Source organism: Anopheles ziemanni, chromosome 3 (genome assembly GCF_943734765.1).
Source record: "Anopheles ziemanni chromosome 3, idAnoZiCoDA_A2_x.2, whole genome shotgun sequence".
Taxonomy (NCBI): Eukaryota; Metazoa; Arthropoda; class Insecta; order Diptera; family Culicidae; genus Anopheles; species Anopheles ziemanni.
In genome coordinates, this window is record NC_080706.1 from 69,551,365 (window position 1) to 69,572,547 (window position 21,183).

Here is a 21,183-nt window from a genome sequence, read left to right on the forward strand (position 1 = left end):
CCCGTGGCGAGCTTGAAAGGCGAACTCGGGGGGAACCGCAGAATGAAGATGAAGCCGCCGGATTTGTACAGACACGCGCAGCCGGAGGACGTCGGCCACGGACGCGGTTTATGCCTCAAATGCTGCGCACACACATGCTGCTGCTTGCGGCCGCCATCGCTTTTGACGTACGTCGAAAGCGCGGCGGCACCGTGTTGAGGTTAGCATTGCGTTTTCGAGCTCAACGTCAGACGCAACGCTGGGGGATTCAACGGACTCTGCGAAACCCTTTCTCCGGGACCGGGGGGAAAAGCAGACCTGAGGGAAGGGGGAATATATTCTGGTTTATAGACACGGTCACCGCCCAATGCGGCTGGCGGTTTTTGGCATCCTCGGCACGAACCCAAACTGGCTGTGTCTTTGCAGGCGGAAATGACCGGAATTCCTTATCCTGGATATCTGTACGATGTGGTCACAACCTCCGAACCTCCGAAGTTCCAATAACAATACGGTGCAAAAGCTTAATGCAAACATGCTATCCAAAACTACACGCTGAGATATCGAGATACGCTCGAAACCAAGGGGACAATTCGCAACTGGATATTAATATAGAACGACATGAGCAGCTCGGTTACGTTCACCTGCTCGATATGTCTCCTTTCTGCACACACAGACACACACACACAATGACGTCTTATTTCTCACCGATATTCGTTGCATAACTTTCGAACAGCGTTAAAGGCACCACCCGAACGTGTCACCCAGCTGCCAAAATGTTGTCAAAGGCAGACGGACAGACTCTAGGTTTTGCGGAATTCCCCTGAACACATTGACTTCCGAGCGTCTAGTGTACAGCACCCGCTGCATCAACTCTTCCATACACTCCGCCGGCGTTTATGGTTGAAAATTGACTTCGAATCAGGCAGCAGCGCGTCTAGGAACCAACAACCGCACACTCCACGGGTTGCTCCTGCACCCCGAGCTCCACGAACCCACGAACCAATAATCATACTGCTGCCTTTATCGAATGGCGCCGAAAGATTGCTGACTGCTGTCACGCCACATTCAATAACCTGCCATTCGAATGCAAGCCAGCGTCTACACGCTGGAGAATATTACATTTTGGTCCCGGCCAGACGATTGGCGAAGACACGGTGGCAGATACAACCGTTTGGGACGGTGAATGCGTGCCGTGCAACGGTAGCAAACATCTGCAGAAAATTTGGTACATACTTGGAGAATACTAGAACATATCAAAGCAAGTACATATGACAAAATTTCCTTTAGTTTAGGTGTAATTCATGAAAACAAACGAGCATTTCAGGCTGGATAAACTCTAGAGTAAACGACTTTAGAATCTTTAGACAAGGCAAGTTCACTTGATTTCATTATTATAAATTGATTAGAGTTGATTGACTCGAATTAGAGAGGCCTTAGAGACTCCTATCTCTAAAGATTAATGTATGCCGAAATATTTAAAAATCATCAGGACTCCCCAGCGATTTATTAAACTCCAGAAACGCATGGAATTCCGAATTTTTGAAAATCGTTACATACCTCATGACCATGCATCTGAATTACCCAACTTTTGCACAGAATCAAAATAATTCGGAGGCCTGATAGTGATTGCATCATAGTCAACTATAGTCCTATGTAACTTCTGAGATTACTTCATCTGTTTCTTTAAATTATTAGTCGTACTATTAGTCATCTGTACTCTTATTTATCCATGTAGTTCTTTATGACGGACGTCGCTGTATCGTTACACTCTTATTTATTGTTACGAGTAAAAAGAATCATAAAACAGTCCTTAACCACATCGCATTCAGTGGTCCACTATCTCAACAAACGGATCGAGAACAATCTACAAATCATTGTTTGCCAGTGCCCGCGGACCCGGTGAGCCAAATCCCTCCGCTGCTTACCTGGGTAATGGTAGATAGCATCTGCATCCGGCCGATTTTGATGTGCGATTGGAAGGGCTCGCGGCAGGCGACCGAGTCTCCGGCGCCCAGCCCAGCCACGTACGCGCAGCCCACGATCAGGTAACATATCGCCAGGAACACTATCGGGCGCTCCGGGTACCGAAACCGGGACGAGTCGATCAGGAACGTCAGGACCTGCGGAAGAGAGAGAGTGTGTAAAGCGGTTAGTGAACGTGCGAAGAAAACCAGACCAACAGCAAAACACAAACGCGTCGTCCTCGAAGCTGAACGAGGCCGATTGAAAAATATGAATGCCAAAGCAGACGAGCAACAAATTAAAAAATCGTCTAACCGCCAGCGCTGAGGAGCGTAAAATCGCTCTTTTGGCAGCATCCCGGCGGGGATCCACGTCCATCCCTGGTCAATGGTAATGTGAGTGTGTATTGAGCAAAAGGAAAAATAAAACCGCGTAGTCCTTCCTGCACCACAAAACGGCATTGGGGCTTGCACGAACCACGATCCCGCCGCCAACATCCCGTAGGCAAATGAACAGCAAATCGACCACAACGCACACAACACTGGAGTGCTTGGCGGCGTGCGAACATGGCGGACAAAGCTGTAGAAAAACCGCGATGAAGGACTAAGCAAATTAAACCGCCTTTCCATCAATCACGATTCGAGCCGGGACTCGGAGACGCACGACGACGTACTATGGACCGACGTGCGACGTGGAAATACGGTCGCGCTCGCAAATGGCGCGCTTCATCGCCGTGCGGACGTGCTTGCTCCGTTCCATTGGTTTTGTAGGTTTTGTCGTCGCTTTTTTTTCTCTTTCAAAAATCTGTGAACAAATGTATCTTTTGCACAATTCTCTCACATTACTACCGTGATCACTCCATCACTGTGAAAGCACGTTCTAGTTCAGGGTTTCTCAGCCCAGTTTTTACATCCAAATTGTAGCTTTCAGTTCGACTATTTTTATTTGACAAAATCAATCAATATCAACATTGTCATTTTAAAGTTCAAAAAAATGTTTAACACGTTGAGTACCAAGCGTTTTAGCACACTTTTTTAGTACAATATTTTTAAATAAATTTTGTTTGTTACACTTATTAAACTGATGGATTTCGAAGGCCAAGCAAAGACTTTGCCTCCCAAAAAACTTATTTTTAATATTACTGTAGTTTTTATGTTGCTTTTTCATTTATTTATGGGACACACTCGCGCACTTCTGGGTGACGTGGTACTCAACGTGTTAAATATGTTCTCCCTAAATAACCTTCTCTTTTTAATAGGTTTGTAGTTCACTTTCGCCTTTTGCTATGATTTCTTCCCAATTATCACATTGATGTTTTGTGAGATAACACAAAAAATCTAATTTCTATTAGCAAAAGCTTTGTGTCAGTAATGTTGGAGAAAGTTTCAATATAACTGAAGGCTTGTGGGTTTGCATATGATAATATTTAATTATTTATTAAAATGTCGCTCAATGTATTTGCCTTTTCTTGTACCATTTCATAGTTTACATTTTACATTTAGCAAAAACCAAAATTTAGAAGATCTCATACTCGGACTATTCTGCCTTACACAGTGCTAGCGGCATGATGAAAAGATAGTTCAAAAAACCAAAAATGCCAAACGATAGTCAACATATATACTTAAAAGTTGCTGTTAAAAATATCCAAAGCTTATGAAATTAAAGAGTAAGAAAAATAATGGGCAAAATGACTGATAAAAATCACTAAGACAACATATTTCAAAGAAATGTTTTCTAGTGTTAACAAGTTTTGAGAAAATAACAGTTCGAACTACTCTAACGATATTTGGCAGTTAGTCTAATTGTTCTGTTCAAATTTTCAGTGTCACCAAATTTACTTAACGACCTCTGCAACATACTGCACTGAATAGAATTCGAAGAGCATAACTGATCTCCTTGGTTTACTCGATCGTACTTTTCAACGAAACGACACAACGCTAGGGCGGTTGTGATTCATATCGTTCGACGGGCCAACAAATCCTCCAACGCATTTCGGTTGGGCTTCGGTTTTTCCCTGCATCTACACATCTACCGTTCACCGAAACCAGTGTGATGACAGTGGTGTCGGTTTGAATAGCACCGGAAAGGTTGCACCAAAGTGTGCCAAGTGAGCTCCCACTGGCGTGGCAGAGAGTATGTTTAAATGTGGAAACGTGTGGCGTGAGTTGCATCCCCAAGCCTGGTAGCGGGATGAAATGTGCATACAAAATCCTGCACACCTCCCTCGATGCATTTGATGATTGTCAGTGGAAGCAAACAAGAACAAAAAATCACAGTTCAAGAAGTGAACGTCGCACAGTCGTATCGTCGTTAACCGCCACGGGAACCGAAAGGACAACAGAAATCAGGCGAGCGGAAAAAAAGACGATCGCGTACAGCAAAGCGGGAACATTGGGAGTCATGGAAGCGAAAGCGGACAGAAGCCAGGCTCCTTCCCCATCCCGTTGGATCCTACCGCGAATGACATCTTGCAATCGGTAGAAAATCGGCGGTAGCACAAATTGCGCAACGAGCTGACACAAAACTCGAAACACGAGAAAACCGAGCACCGAACCGAGGTGGAAAATCGCGATGAATCCATGCAAATGTGCATGGCCGTCCCCACGAACGGAACAACACCAGGCTTCACTGGAGCGATGTACCAACTGCACAGACAACCGGATGCGGATGGGCAAGAGGAAGGAACAGAAGGAAGAAAAAAAACAGACAAAACCTTCCCAGGAAGACAACACGCCAGTCATTACACGCGTTCCCTTCTTTTTCCAAAAGCACCCGAAGGCGGTACTTTTGAAAAGAAATCCTTTTTTTTGCATCTGCTGAACAAGAAGTGGGGCAGGGTTTTCAGCTCAAAGTAAAGAATAAAACAACCCCACAAGGGTAATAAATCTACTGTGCATTCCTTGTTCTGTCAGCGGCGGCAGCAAAGGAGCGTACGCTCGCTTCTTCGTTTCGTTACAATGCCACGGGAAAAACGTGGATTTGCACCTGGACCTCCCTTTTTTTTTTGGTGAGAAAAACCCGTCACCCCCAACTAACGATGCGACGAAAGTTTTGCCAATTTTAAGCAGATTGTTCATCGTAGACGGAATGCTTCAGCGCGCAATGCTAATAGAAACGGCTCTGCCAAAAATGTTTTCCCCGAAAATGGAGGTAATTCGGATGAACGAGGCGACATTGCCCCCCCCCCCCAAATTTTCCATACAAATTTCCATTATTTTAAGCAGCCTTCAAGAGCCTGTCAATTATCAATCAATCGCTTTTGCAAACACGGATTATACGCTCAATCCCGTCGCTTGATTGAATTCCCGAGTCCTCCCCCGTCCCATGAGAGGTCGCCGGAACGAACAACGTCCCGAAAATGAATTTTGGGATGGATCGCGAACACCATCTCGTGCGGGGGCCGATTTTCCGATGATGGATTTCGTAATTATGTGCACTTTGCCGTGCGATACAGCTGGACCAATGCCAAACGGGACGCTGAGGGAGGGGAGTGGTATGGAATCGGGTACGGGCGGTGATTGAGTTGACACTGCTGCACTAAGTGCACTACAGGGGCAGCTCAGCATGGGGACGCAGCGCGTTGATTCGACACACTGGAACGATCCCATCGCAATCGGCACAGTGTCATGACGGGCATCAAACAAAGCAAAAAAGAAAAGAGAGGAATGTACAAGAATACACAATCACAAACGTCCACAGAATAATGTGCACTTTCAAACGAACTGACCTGAAAATCCCGCTTTTTGATTGGCAATGGAAATGGAAAATATGAGCACAACCATTTTGATTGACCGAGATGCGATCCCCGTCGGGTTTGGTAGAAGAGGTTTATATAAAAAAGTGTTCGCCAGAACGAGAACATGAATGTGGGTCGTGAAGATAATGAAACAATTGCACGGTGGGATGAACTAGAAAGAGATATCGATCGAGAATCCTTTTGATTTTTGCGAAAAAAAAGAGAATCCAACAGAAAAGTTGAACATCGAAAATAGACTTTCCCATGGTTATAATATTCAAATTGAAATTCCAGTGATGAGAATGAAGTGCAACAGAAATATCAAAGAGGGAACAAACCAATGAAAAATTGTAGTCACGAGAAACTGACGCTTAGGATATCGGAATTCTATTTGGTTGAAGCTGATAATAATAAACCAGACCAGGTCAGTACAGTTTTTAATAAATCTACATAAATGTACTTCCTAGCTTGGACTTACATAGTTCAAAGAGTTTTTAATAACTTCATCTTTCCGGTAATACAACTGCATGAAGTCCCAAACATTTTAATATAAACAAGCATGTTCTACCGAACATTTCCACGAATTATCATGACATATATCAGCGTTTGAAAAGTCCAAAGACCCAACCAGTGGCTATCATTTCCGGGGCACAAACCCAAAACACCCAAAGAGAATTCGCAGAACCCTGAGCCGCTCGTGTCGGTTTCAATTAAAATTCATCACCGCGCTTTCGCCATCCCACGCCCATCATCCCCCACTCTATGTCCGAAAAATTCTCCGATCCCGTTCTGGAGGACGGCTGAAATTCGGGAAGACGTTCTCATGGACACCAAATACGCCAGCAGAACGGGTCACGTGGACAGCCTACGCTTCACCTTCGATGTGGTAGCCCACGCAACCCAACCGCCCATTTCCACAAACAGTCCAACCAAGTCAGGGAATGGTACGCGCTGTGCTTCGCGCGAGCTAGCGGAAGTAGCGGATGTGAATTAATTTTCGCTAATTAGAGTGCAGGTCATCGCGGTCGTGGCAACGGCTACTCTGCGGCTAGAATGTGATTCTGGAATCGTCTGACAAAGGTGTGTGCTTCGCCGAGCGTAACCTGAAGCCGTCCAGTTGGAATCCGAACATCTGAGAGTTTGTTGGAGTTATTTTTCAATTATTCTGGCAGCAGTTGGGCATTTGGAAATTAAATGTTTTTGTCCCATAACCAAACTCACACATACTACTCAAACTAATATCAGCAGTACCTATTCTGAAATTCAAAAACTAACTCGCTGCCACTGTCTAGACTTTTGAGTTGGATGAAAGTTTGATGAACTAGAGTCGGGAATTTCATAAGCTGAAATTCCCCAACATTCGCGAGTATATCAAATGTCACAAATTCACAAACAGAAAAGTTTGCTGATTTCAATTTCAAATTCCACTTCTCTAATGTGTCTCTAATGAAGCGATGCAAGTCATTTGTCGCTTCCAAGGTAACAGAAAGAGCTATCGGGAAAGAGCGAGAGAGAGGGGGGGGGGGGGGGGGGGGGGGACAGAACCAGCACGTCAGTGGAATGGCAAAAGTAACACAGGAATGGAGTCGAAAAGTTGTTCGCCAGCCAGCAAAAGCTCATTTTCATTATCTGCCAGCTCGGCGGAGATGCCCGAAAAACTTCAGTAATTATTAATTCGTGATGGCACATTCCGTCAGTGAGGGTTCATCATTATTCCGGCGCAATTACGCCATCTGCCGGTGGCGCGCGTTGACGCTGTGCAACGAGTTTGCGACTCCTTGTCGAACCCCGTGCCACAACTCCTGGATGCTTCAATGGAAATCTGTCAGAAAATCGCAGGGACACCCGATATGTCCCGGGATGTCGAAAATTCATATATCCCTGACTAATGGTGTTATCTGCAAACATGGTCAAATTTCGTTGTTAGTGAGAGACGCAGCACATTCGCCGCCGCATAGCACTTACCGTGAACAAACAGCTGGCAACGCACACGGCGGCCCAGGAACCGACCCAGTACTTCAGGACGGTGCGCTCGTTTTCCGAGAAGAACATCGAGTTGCAGGGTGCGCCGCAGTCCTTAGTAACCTGAAATCAGATAACATATCGAAAAAGGGGGTTAGTTTACATGCTGTTTCAGACATAAATATCTCGTCTAGGCAGAAGTCTAAACTGCGTACAATTAAAATCGGGATAGCATTGGATACATTTCAGCAGGTGCACAGAGGCCGGTCGGATTATCCGCGACGATGGTCCATTACAGTTCAAATATTTTACTATGACCTACTGCGTATCATACGCTAGTACCTACGATTGCGTAGAGCGTGTGTATGCCTCCACATAGTAATTAAGTTATGATCCCGTCATCGTCCCCGTATGGCCGCGTACGTTATCACCTGACAAGAGCAACTCCAAATCAATAAGCTGCTCCCAAAGCTGACGTGATTTGAGCTGAAAACTAAACATTCAACCTTTCGGTGCGGACCGTGCGTGCGTGCTTTTCGGACCGTGCGTGCGCGCGCGAACGTACCTTTTCGCAATCAATTCGGACAGGATTTATGACTCGCAGCAATCGAAACGAGCTGAAGTGCGATTGCGAGGCCCAAAGTGGCCGCTCCTCGACGGGTTAACCTTTTCGATTCAGCACATTCGGTCGCTGTCGGCTTGGAGTTCCTCGCCATTTGAAAGCCGTTATTCCGCTAGCGGCCCCTAGACGCTAACGAGGCTCCAATAAATCTTCTTCGAATCTCTCGAGATAAATCATGGACGGGCCGAACGTGGTGGCCTCCTGGCCGTAGTGCGCGCGACCCTCCCCCTTCATCAGCGAGATGTCGAGTAAATGATGGACAAATCTTTTCCGGACCCGCGCCGCAGCACAATTGAATCCTCACGCGCTGCTCCTCCTCGGGGGCTCGCGGGTGAACAGATTCCGATCGACCGAGCAGGACATATCCCATATCCGCCCATCGATCGGGTCGTGCCAAGCGAAAAGGGCTCTCGACAAACAACCCAACTAAATTAGACTACTCCGATAAAATCGCAACGACAACCGAGAAACTTGCCGCCCGCCAACAACTTCGAATGGCGACCGGCATCGTACATCACAAGTCAGGGGTTGCCACACATGTAGTTTACATAGCGTAAGCTACATTTTAGAGAAATGTCAAGAGCATAGGACTTAATTGTAGTAACATTATTAGCAACAGTCTGTTCTACTTTTCGTTTATTTGGTATGTCAAGTCCTAAGTACGAAATGAACCAGATTAAGTAAGGATTCGAGGAACCAAATGTATTTAGGTAGGAGTACCATCGAACCCTAGTGAATCCTGATAATATTACTATCAGAACCAAAGCACAACAAATAAAGTTAATAAGTATTAAAGACATCTAATTCCCTTAATTCTTTGACTATAAAAAAAGAAGTTCTCCTCTAAGCTGTATTCCTCTTGGAAAGGATGCATAGAATCTATTATTCAAATATTCTCATTCTAAGATTCATGAGTCTTAAAATCGATGAAAAAAGTAATAATAACTTATATTGTAAACGCCTTTTCCATCGTAAATCAAAATATCTCATTGGCGCACCTCTCCTAACACTTAACATTAATTTAATTAATTATTGCGTTACTTAGCAAATTTGACAACTCTACAAACCAATCCATGCAACGTTGTATGGATTCAATCCATATAACGGAATATTTCAATGAGTAGAGAGTACATTTCAAGAGCATAGGAGATTTTTTCAACCGGTTGAGAGAACTTTGCAATCATATAAGGGAAGACAACTAGACAACAACAATCATGTTTTAGACAACTAGGGGAATTGTGCAAATCCACCGGGGAGCTTTGCTATCGGATGGGGGAGCGAGCTGCTAACTTCACACTTTTTCTATTGTGCCGGAATGTTTGATAAATGTTTTGCCATGTTTGATAAAATTTTATTACATTCTAGTGAGTTTGAGATGAGTTGGAGCAAATTTATTAAAGTAAGCTGCTACCTAAAGTCAGACATTTTGCGTGGTGTGTATGAAAAAACAGCGTTAATTTTAAATACCGCTTTAGACCAGTTATGGGCTCTTCGCAATGTTGATTAAATTAATTTAGTGTGACATTTTTAAGTTTGTTTTGAAGTTACTAAGTGAAAGAAAAAGATAATACTTTGTTACATAAAGATTTATTTTATGAAAGGGGCAATAACATTACTCGAAGGCTGGAGGTAAAGAGCCATCAAGTTGCAAACCCCTGATCAATAAACGAGGGCAACGTTGTCCGCTCGGTGCAGGTTGCTCCGAAACTGTCGTCCCATCGAATGTGGATCGTTTGTGTGTGCGTTTACAACAGGATTTTGATTTATTACCATTTGCATGCCGTTCGAAATTGAGCGAAAAATACGTTTCCCTCTCCGGCGACCCCTCAAACAGAACAGGACAAACCTGTCCAGGGCGCTGTGCGTGTGCGTCACCTGTGTGAAACCCTGTGTAGCACTGTAAACACAGTGAGAAATGGGGTCAGACGCAAAAACTGGTCCTACCGATCACTCAGCAGTGGGCCAAAGCGGGCCAATCGGACGGCCGGAGAAAATAACGCTTGCGAAGGATGTATTTATTGCGCTCTGGAACCGTTTTGCGGGCAAACAAATCAATGGGCCGAGAAAGTGCTGCCCCCGGTAGAACTAGACACGGTTACCTCCTCCCAAAGGCAACGTGCAACGGATAAAAGTCGGTCCCGTTTGGACCGTTTTCTCGTTGCCGAGGATCATCCGCCGTGAGATCAACATTATTACTTCGCTCGTGATCCATCGGGTCGGCTGTTCGACGAGTCTCCAGCGGCGAGTCTTATCGAGGTCACGGTATGCCAATGGCAGTTGCTCGGGACGATCTCCAACCAGCATTACTGCCTCGGTGATCTTCGTCGTTCGGGCCACAACGCACTTTACAGCATCACGCGATTTCCATAGTCCGGTACATTTATCATCGGCGAGATCAATGTGTTCCGTCGAACCTCTCGATGAACGGCATGAAGATGGACGAGCTTAAGTTTGAAAAATGTCAAAGGTTGAGTCGGCCACCAGTCGTGCCGATGGTTGTCATCACTTTGCAAATGATCACCAAATTGCGCACTACCGAAGCCTTCGTATACCCTCCAACACAGGCTTGGCCTAGATCTTCAACCCGATCGATCCATTTTTCTTTTCGGGGCGTATTTCAATTTCATCGAAGTCTCCTCCTCTATGCCCCTGTTCTTCAAGCAAACTACTCTCGTCGAACTGCGGGCGTGACTGCGGTCTATTTCACGACCCAAGCGCTATCGATTAACGTCAAAGTGTCGAAGATCGTCGACTCTTCGTGGATTAAACAAGATGGAAGGTAGGAAAAGCTGATTAATTTGTGGCAAGAGTGGCATTGCGAGAAGTGAAAGCATACGATTCGCAATGAACTACCCTGTTAAAATTTGTATAGACCCCAAGGATGTTGCATGGAGTTTGAGAAACGGCTGAATTAATTACCTTGTGCGGAGTGCACTTCCAAAAAATTACCTTCTCACTTAGCGGATGCTTGAAGTGCATCCAAACTATTTGAACTTTCTACTACCAATGTTTTCTCTTTTCACACAAAACATGTCGAAACCGTCTGTCATTTGTATTGGAACCTTCTATAGTGGTACCTAAGTTGTATTTACCAGCTATTGAACAAGCTACGGCAATGAAAACGCTCATTGAGTAGATTGATATCCATTCGGCCGCCGCTGCTGATCTTCTAAACGCCGACTACGCCGACGATGGTACTGTATTTCCATCCACCGCTCAACGAGGGCGGATAATTTGTAATTGTTTTCCAATCCTCTAATGGCTTCGCCGTGAATCGTTTACCGATTATGCAAGCTCCAAAAGCGATTGCCATTTAGCCCGCCGTGGGATAAAAAGTGGAACGCAGACGTTTGGCAAAAAAGATCTGCTGCACTGGAAACGCTAATGGAATGGAAACGGTTCACCGGGTAACCGATGTGGCGCAAGTAAGCTGCACACTCCGGGGAGAGGATGCGATTGATGGACCATTTGCAAACGCGAATTTACTATTATTGATTGCACCGGATGGAGTTAGAATTAACTAAAACGATGCAGCTGAACTTGGTCTTTCCTACGGATATTTAAGCTACTGTAATGTAGTATAACCGGTACAACCACAATAAGAAACATTGCTAGAAAACAACTGGAATAAAAATATTGCTTCATTTAGATTGAATGATTCAAATCAATCAAAGGAAACATACTGTTCAATTGACAAGACAAAACTTTGTATTCCCAGTTATTTGAAGACTCACATAATTTACCAGAGCGTCAGATGTGTCAGATGAAGAAGAACTATCCAATGTCCTGACTACTACTAGAGAGATATTTGTAGGTGGAAAATTCGTAAACTATATTGCATAAACTAATCTAACTCTTGGCCCACACCTAAGATATTAAATTTATATAAATACCAGAAAACCCAGAATACATCCTCAGTTCGAAAATAAAAATGAGAAGTCAACTTAGTGATAAAATACCTTCAGTCCTAAATCGAATTACAGAAGTTTTGAACTAATGTGCAGACATAAAAACTTTCTAGACACGTAGCAAAAAGAATTACCGAAACTAATTCCCCACCACAAAGTAACCAGTCCGAGGGAGAAGCATACTTTTGCCTATTGATCTTCAAACGACCCGAAAACTTTTTGCAAGAATCCTCCACTGAACTTCCTCTCGCAACAACTGCTACGCAGTAAGAAATAAAATAAAAGAAATTAACGCCACATTTTCTAAGGCCCAGAAAAACGAAACTTTTCAAGAATTTACAATCCAAAGGCCTTCGGAAAAGGCTAAACATTGGAAGAGTATAACCTGCCTATTGTTTACGTGCGCTGCCATTCACCTGATTCAATATTTACCGTTGAAATTTAATTACTCTTCAAAACACCCCGCCGCTTCCACGCCCATCTCGGAGAGCTCAAGGGATGGAGAGTGTAAGGGCTAGTCTTGCCTCAACGACTTTTGATAAAAACTCAACTTCCGCACACACACACACACAAAGCGCCAACGATCAAAGCGTCCGCAGCTCGAACATTTCTCGTGCTTCGCGGTCCACCGAGTCCACCGTTCGAACGCGTTCTTCCGGCCAAAATCGGAAGAATGTTCCCCTTCGGTCCCGGAAGGCCTTGGGTGGGTGCCCGGTCAAAGATAAGGGACGTAATATTTTGCGCCCGAACTCATCACAAAAACTTCACCGTTCTCACCAAATGAACTGTGGGGGCTTCTCTCTCGAGGAGCCTTTGTGCGAAAGTTTCCCTAACTGTCGTCAACGCGCTTCCTCTCCCCCGAAAACGTGGGTGCTACTCCCACTACCCCGTGCCGAACAATGCCAAGGTTGGTTGTGCCGGTGAATATAAATATTTTCAAATTAAAAGTTCCATCCCCCAGCCCCCGCGAGTGGCACGGGGACCTACAAAAAAAAAAGGGGTGGATGGAGAGAACGCCACCCTGCCAAAAACAAGAATCCACGATTCGTCTTATTTCATTCCTTCGCCGCAAAAGCTTGCCACGACCAGGCGATGGGAGGATGAATAAAGAAACCCCCGAATGCCAGGAACAGCGCCAAACGGCGGAGCAATAAATTTCCCCACACCTCGCGCGCGACCCCCATCCATCGCCCGCGGTTAGCACCGAAACCGATGATTTTCCCAATCCGGAAGGTTCCCCCGCCAGAATGTATAAAGGCGAAGAATTTGCCTCTTTGCCAGAGTTGATTCCGGTTTTCCTTCGCAACGATGAACAAATCGTAAGAACGAGCACGGAAAAGCCTTTGTTCGACGAATGTTCCATAACTATTCGCGGTTAATTAGGCGGCACGCTAGCTGAGGCTGGTGAAAACCCGAAACGATACGCTGTGTAGAACATACAACTTGTAAAAATAATATCACCGTTTATGGGATTGCAAGATTAGATAGGTCCCAAAAACTAAACGACGAAAAATGGAACCCCGGGCACAACAGGCACGATTGCTTCATCATCAGTTTCCATCAATGAAACCCGCAGCAAAATGGGTACGTTTGATCAGATTTTAACGTACCAGCAGCATGTAACGGTACGAACGGCATACACCGGCGGGGGACCACGCTCTCTCACGGCGCTCAACAAGTCGTCTCAACGGTCCATCGCGTCCGTGGCCGCCGGAACACGTTCTGGTAATTAAAGAAAATTAGCCTCACGTAAACACGAAGAAAGTGGGCAAAATTCTACGCGAACAAGCGTTTCGTTGTGCGTCGGACCACGACTCTCGCTGCCGAAGCTTTCAAAGAACGTTCCTTGGAACGTGGTTGGAGCCATTGGCGCCCGAAAACTGCCTCAAAGAAGCCAATTAATATTCACTCAATATCGCCATCATCAACGGGGCCTCAACATCTCTTAGGTGGTTCTGGTAGAGACCCCCAATTCCCAACGTTGGCTGAGTGGATGAAACGAACTCTCCGTGGCGCGAGAGAGAACAATTTGGTCAAGGTAAATATTTGGAAATGCCGTTTTCCAACTGCATATGCGTCGTGCTTTCAGGGGCGGATGATTTACCGGTTTTCCACACGCCATAACCAGCTTGTTGGGAGGTTTATGATCGGAAAGTAACTGCACATTGGTGATGAACAATGTGTTTCGATCGGGAGAATATCGGAGTGCTCTTACATATACAATAGAAGAGCAGGGTCGAACGAAATGGCTATAGACAAAAGAAAATAGGCCACATTTAGTCTTCTCAGACCGTCAACCGCTTTTGGATATTCAACAGAATTCATTATTTTGTTGTGAACTACAATGTTACACCTTATCATCTTTGATTCTTTGATTTATATTCAAAGTCCCCCTAATGGTAGAATCATTTAATTTAAACTTTGTATAGATAATCGGTGTATGAGAATAGGGTTTGAGCTATATCTCACACACAGAAATTGTTTTCCAACCGGAGTATTCGGTCGACTGTCCCAAACTCCTGACATCAATACTTAAGACTTGAGGTATTAGTTCCAACTCTCGAGAATTAAGGATCATACAACCGTGACGTTTAGATTGTTGAGGTGTAGAAGGTGCTGGAGTTATCTCCTAGTATCTTTTATTACAAGGTTATCAAGAAAAGGTACCATAAATAGTATAAGCTATAAAATGTTTACCAGGGCAGTAGTATATAAAAGAAATATTTCATTGAGCTCCTGCACTGCTTCAAAGACATCCTCCAAAAGTGAGTAATCCTACGTCGGATAACAAACACAAAACTCCATCGTCAGCTAACAGCTAATGAATAAGCCTTGCACAAAGACCGTATGCTTTTGAAAGAAAAGCCTCAAGCTCTATCCTCCCGGTGGCGCTTTCGGATGAGAATGGTGCACCAAATCAGTGTACAATTCACTTTCACCAATTTTCCGTTAGCTTCTTCAGGTGAGAAAGACTTTATCTTTCGTTCGTTTGACTGAACAATCCTGCGTGCCTTCAACGGTCCAACCAGGCCTCCAAAACGGTTTGCCAACCGAAGCACAGAAGCCGGTACTGTAAATAAGCTTACGGGGGTTTTACCGGAAGGCGCACCAAACATCTTCCACCCAAGAAGGGGAAAAAGGAGCAAAAAAAAAACCGGGTCGAAAAATCGATACTCAATCTCGTTTAAATAGGCCCCACAGATAATGAGATGCGGCTCTACGGGCGTGAAGTAAAATACAAGGGAAAAAGCAAAAAACAACTAGAAGAAAAAGATCGGAAAGATCCAGGCCACGGAGGCTGGAGCGCCACACGGCGCAAGAAGCACGGCACACACTTAGGACCCTCCCGGGCGCATTTGCATATAGATAGACACATGAGTACGCTCGCTCGTTGTTTGCGCACGGACGGGTCTCGGGCGGGAATTTCGCCTCGCCCTCGCCGGCCCCGGTTGACTCGGGCGTCTTGAGACTTCGGTCAATCGTTCGCTTAATTTTGTTAAGTTTTTCTTTCGCTTCTATTATTTTTTCGCCTTTGCAAACTTCAATCTCATTCAATTCAATCTTCGAGAGCAGTCACAGACGGGAGCCCTGGTCAGTCCTCTCGAGCACACAATGTTGATCGATCGCTGCAAGACACCCCCGTCACTTGCCATGGGAAAGGGGAGTTCGGGGTGGAGAGAAATAAGGGTCGAGGGGACCGGTTACCAAGTGGTGGCATTCACACTGCCCGCCAATATCTTTATGTTAATGGAATTTACGCAAACATGAGACTAATCCGAGAGAGGTTGATGCATATGGAACAACGCTGCCGACCGAGAAAGCCGTCGCGACCCTCGCCGGGTTGCGGCAGGGAAGATGTCCACCGTGAAATTGTTTTCTCAAAAAAGCTGTAGCTTATGGACTTTTTCTTCAGTATCTCGTTTCAACAGGGGGTGTTCGAGTACCCAACTCGGAGTGAGACATTGGTCGACTGTAAGCTGGACGCTACGGAACGCACGAAGGGCTTTCAAGAAAAGCACCTTATGGTAACGTTACCCACAAATGGGTTACGTACATGGACTCGGTAGCGATGTTGGCACCTCAACTCCCGAGGTCCGGCCAACCGGGCAACTTGCCCACCCGCATATGCTCACGAAAGCGTAAGCATTTACGGTGGAATTGGACAACCGCACACACCTTCTCGAGAGCTACCCGGCTGCAAAAGGACTTCTTATGAGACTCGACGAACCGAACGGAGCGCTATAGCTGCGTGCCCTGATCGCCCGTCCGATATCCATATTCGACGCAGCAGTTTTCAGCTCGAAAAGCCATGGAGTCGGACGTTGACTGCAATGGATACTTTTGTCGAGAGCCCACCGACAGGAAATGTTGTTATTGACTTATTTATAACTTTTTATGGAAACCAAGGAATTGAAAGATTTGATTCGATTCCGGCAGACACAGGCGTTGCCAGTAAATTTTATCTTGAAAGCAAGTGATTTTGTCTATAAAACTCCAAGTTTTTGGAGTAGTTTTATCTCTAAGACATCTGTGGTTGTCTCATAGTCATCTACTTTTGTATCTAGTCGAAATCAAGAAAATAAAAAAGATAAATGTAGTTAGGCAAGATAACAAAGCTCTAACAATAAATAAGATTTATAAATGTATGCTTTTAAACTAGCTTCTGCCTACCATACGTTTCTCTTCGAGGTTCTAAGTAGATTTTTGCAGTCACACTTAGATAACCGACAAAAATCGTCATTTATAACTTATAATGACCTATATTTTTAAAATATTGGTAAAACTATTAGTTTGATAATAATTTTGGATAATGATATCACATAAATTTTAATACAAACAGTAATCTTCATACTAATTAAATTAGCAAATTTTTAAATAAGACTAATTTCCATAATGTTAGAGGCAAGTGGGAAAGCGCAGAAATGATTTTAAGGCAACAGAAGCTAAAATTTACAGTTCGTCCAATTCAAGCTGCAAAAACTGTGTAGGAGGACTCAACTATCAAAACCTTCGCCGTCCGGTAGTTCATTGCCCATTTTTGTACGAAATGTAACATACCAACAACAGCTACTTTTAAAGGCAATTAGGAACTAGAGCTGCAACTAAAATTTGTATCGAGGATCAATGTTCGTGTCCAAATTTGAACCAACGGTTCGTTTGAGATGCCCTTTGATAAACTGAAGCCTTTTTTCCAAAAGTAGAAAACTAGTTCGACACGACGCAATACCCTGGTGTTTCCCTTTCCGATCAACAGCGTTCGCCTTTTTTGACGCCTGCCATATGATCGATAACAGTGAACTGTGTAAAATCAGCGTTAAAACTGCGTCCAATAAAACCAGGATAACATCAAACTGCGCCCCGAAAGCTTGTTAGACGCAGAATGCGGACACGAAGACGGTTTGATTGAAAATATTTATCTCCTCCACAAACTGCCCCAAATGATGGGCTTCGAGGTTGTCGACATCAGCGCGCAGCGCCACAGGCTGACCTTTCCGCAGGGTCGATTACGTACATTTTTCATCCCAAACCGACCCCTAATCGATCCTCAAATGTCTTCGGGTCGGCGGGGGGGGGGGGGGGAGAGTATTTGTCTCCGACCGTCACTCTTCTATTCCCCCCCGTCCTCACAATCATAATCGCGCCGACAAACAGTTTCATCCGGCCGGCAGCGGTAGACGCAAACCCGGTCATTATCGGTCGTTTGGAATTATCTTAACGGGATGATTCATGGCGACCACAATGGACAGTTGGCTCTTCTAAACGATTTTCAGTCGTTGGCTTTTGGTTTGGCATTTTCAAGTGAAACCTCCGTAAGCAACTTTTTCAATGAGCACGCCTCACCTAATGGCCCTTGTAAATGACCTATCTGTTTTCCTTCCCCTTCCAGAGCATCGGACCCCGCTTTCTGACCGGAGAAAATAGAAAAAGTATCGACCCAAATTTTCTGGCCCGGCCCAGGGAAACTATTTCTTAGCCGTTCCCGGAAGAACCGCGGGAGCCTTCCTCCGTACTTATCGCATTAACCGATTAGTGCTGGGTGTCGTTAACATCTCATCATCATCAACGGGCAACAAACGAACGCCACACGAGACTCGGAGTTCCCCGTGCGCTGTTCTTTTTTCCTATTCTCCATTTCGCCCCAAAACCTGGAAGTTAGAAAAAGGCGAAGGTTTCGCCTTAGTTATGCCCCATTTTTGTACGCCATCTTTTTTTTCTAAACTTCTCAAAGGGTTGCCGGTGGCGATGGAAACAGAAATTTGATCATTTATTTGATTTCTGCTTCCTCGGTAAACTGGTACTCGGCACTGGACCTGGACTTGAGCTCGGAAGTACATCGGGAACACGTTGTTATTTGACGCCATGCGCAATTATCGTTTTACAGAATTCTTCTTAGGGCGCATTAAAATGAAAAACAAAGAAATCACAATCCTGTACATGATGGCGTAGAGCGGAAACGTAACATTAGCGTCGAGTGCAGACGAAGAGGCATAACACAAAACCCGCACAGGGTTACATTTGAACAACATACACTTACAGTGCGAGCGAACGAATTACCGAGCCAACCCACGACTTCCCTCCTTGGACCAGGAAGTGAAGCAATGCGTTCCGGTCAGACTGGAGAGACGGGCAGCGAAATGTGGAACAAACTTGCAACCCATTTCCCCGGAGCGTCGGAATCTGTGACGCCGGGGATGAGGGAAAGAAGCAGGTTACAGTGCTTCGACAATTAGTGCACAATTACGTCACCATTCCCTTTGAGCGCCTCGCCTTCACACTCATGTCGAAACCCGTTGGGAATGGTAGAGAAGACATTTATAAAAAAGATCCCGGAGAATCGGAGATTTAGAAGATCTTGGAAGAAAAAAGTTCAATCAACAGTTCAACAGTTCAACAAAAGTTAGCAGTACCTCAATCAAACCGCAACATCCGTCAACTTCGAAACAAAACAAAAATAAAAAAGGGTAATCATCAAACTGTGTCAACACGGAACACATGCTCGTCAACCGTGTTGTAGCCGGCTTCGGCGCGGCATCAAACGAATATTTGGGATGAATTTTCTTGCTCCATCCCTAAGGGACAGAGTGCAGAGACCATTCGGACTAAAACATTACGATGTTGCAGTCATCCACGAACCGGCGGCAAACATAAAAACCTTTAGGCTCAAGGGACTTCAGGCTCGCGGACTTGCTCGATTACGTTGTGGAACACATTTAGCGCAACACCATCACGGCAAAGGGTGAGCTATTCCAGCGACGATAATTCGCAAATATCTGTTTAATGACTTCATTGGACCTATGAGAACACGGTTAAGCATAACATCAGTAAGCCCACAGTTTAAATTGCGATAAAAATGCCACTTTGATAAACTCTTTTCGGAAAGATGTCAAGATTTTGTAGGAATGAACGTGTTTGACAAGTAAAGTCTCAATAATTTGTCTATAGTCCTTTGACGTCTTAGGCAGAAAAACAATCAGGCAATTATTAGTAGTAAATTTTAAAATATAATTGTGGGTCAAAAAGTACCTCTTGTTAAACATGTTAAACATTGTAATCTACAAAAACAATTCCATTTGTTGGAGGGCACAGTTAGATCTGAATTTATCCCATAACTTTTTGGTTATGACCTTCCTTCACTTTTAAGTATTTCGACAAAATTCTGAAAATTTTGTAAAAACGGCAACTACATTTTAGTTGATGGTTATTTTCACAGGATTTTAATCTATCCTTTTTTAAATTCCTTTTTGAAAAATTATTGTGTCCGAATGATTCGTTAAGCAGATTTATGCATAATGCACACAGATAATGAAAATATGGCATGGATAATCCGAAAGAGTTCTACAGATTCGTAAGAGATTCATCAGTCACTTCTCTAGTAAAAATGTCGAATGCATCTCAGAGTTGACGTAAGATGAAAAGAAAAATCTGTTAACATTCAATAGACTCTATTTACCAGCATATAATATGCAATTCATGTGTCATCTTCAATTCATGTGTCAGATCTAAAGAGTCATATACCAAGTGATGTAAAAACTAAATTTGAATGATCGTTGCTTTTTTGCTCAAGTCGGTTTTCTCAGGCAAATGCCATTTTTCACATGACAATTCCGACACAAATATGATGTGTGTGTCAACAAACGAAGTACTTTTGCCAGCACTCTCACAGAAAATTGGTGCACCCATTCCTCTTCTTGTTTGCGGATCTTCTATTGGACGATAGGGTATACAAGTCTTTCCTCAGTAAAAACCAGTCAATCATCGATATTCGTTGCGTGCCGACAACATCCAAGACATCGACCCGTCGACATCGATGGGGCACCACCTATTACAGGCATTTCAGTAAATTAGACCAACCAGTGCCGCGAGAGGGTATCGAGAAAAGTGGTCCAATTTTCTCGCCCTGCGTGCCATCGGCTCGACTTTCAAACGCTCCGAGACCCGCGCCACTCGGCGGGAACCAACTTTCTCCGCGGGCAGTCCAGCGCGCTGCTGTCAGAGGCTGTGCCGCTTCCGAACTCCTCATTTCACTCCTCATTAGACGGTTCGAACTCTATTGCCGGGAACGCGAGAAGTAGTGGCACAGTTGGGACCAATTAATCGATCGGCACTTTAAAATCTGAACTGGAGTGTCGGGAGTTGTTGCTCCAAGTGCTACCTTAAACACTTCATATGTCGCACTGACACAAAATAAGCGCCCATTTCGGTGACAAATGAGGTGCCGATTGACCTTCGCTCAGTCTGGCGGCGAGTTGACGGGAACGGAATAGGCTAGTTCGCCGCCACAGACTTCACCCAGCGGGCGAACACACTCCAGGACGCCGACGTCGTATCGGACGTGTCGAAATACGCTCTATCATCTAGACAGCACATTAATTGATCAACGCACGCCCACCGAGGCCGCCGATACGATAGTGCATTATTCGATCAACTGCACCCCACAGAAAGCCTCGCAAACGCTGTCGATGCAACTCATTTGCACGGCTCTTATTTTACGACCACATACTCGAACAGGTACC

At 44.8% G+C, this 21,183-nt stretch overlaps 1 protein-coding gene across 1 annotated transcript in view; it reads right to left on the reverse strand.

Annotated features, from left to right (window-relative positions):
* LOC131285370 (frizzled) overlaps nucleotides 1-21,183 on the reverse strand; it is a 207,123-nt gene that overhangs the window by 149,786 nt on the left and 36,154 nt on the right. The window contains exons 2-3 of the mRNA XM_058314223.1: nucleotides 7,643-7,762; nucleotides 1,905-2,099 (exon numbers count right to left, since the gene is read on the reverse strand). Coding sequence (XP_058170206.1) covers nucleotides 1,905-2,099; nucleotides 7,643-7,762 — 315 coding nt within the window. The remainder of the gene's footprint in view (nucleotides 1-1,904; nucleotides 2,100-7,642; nucleotides 7,763-21,183) is intronic.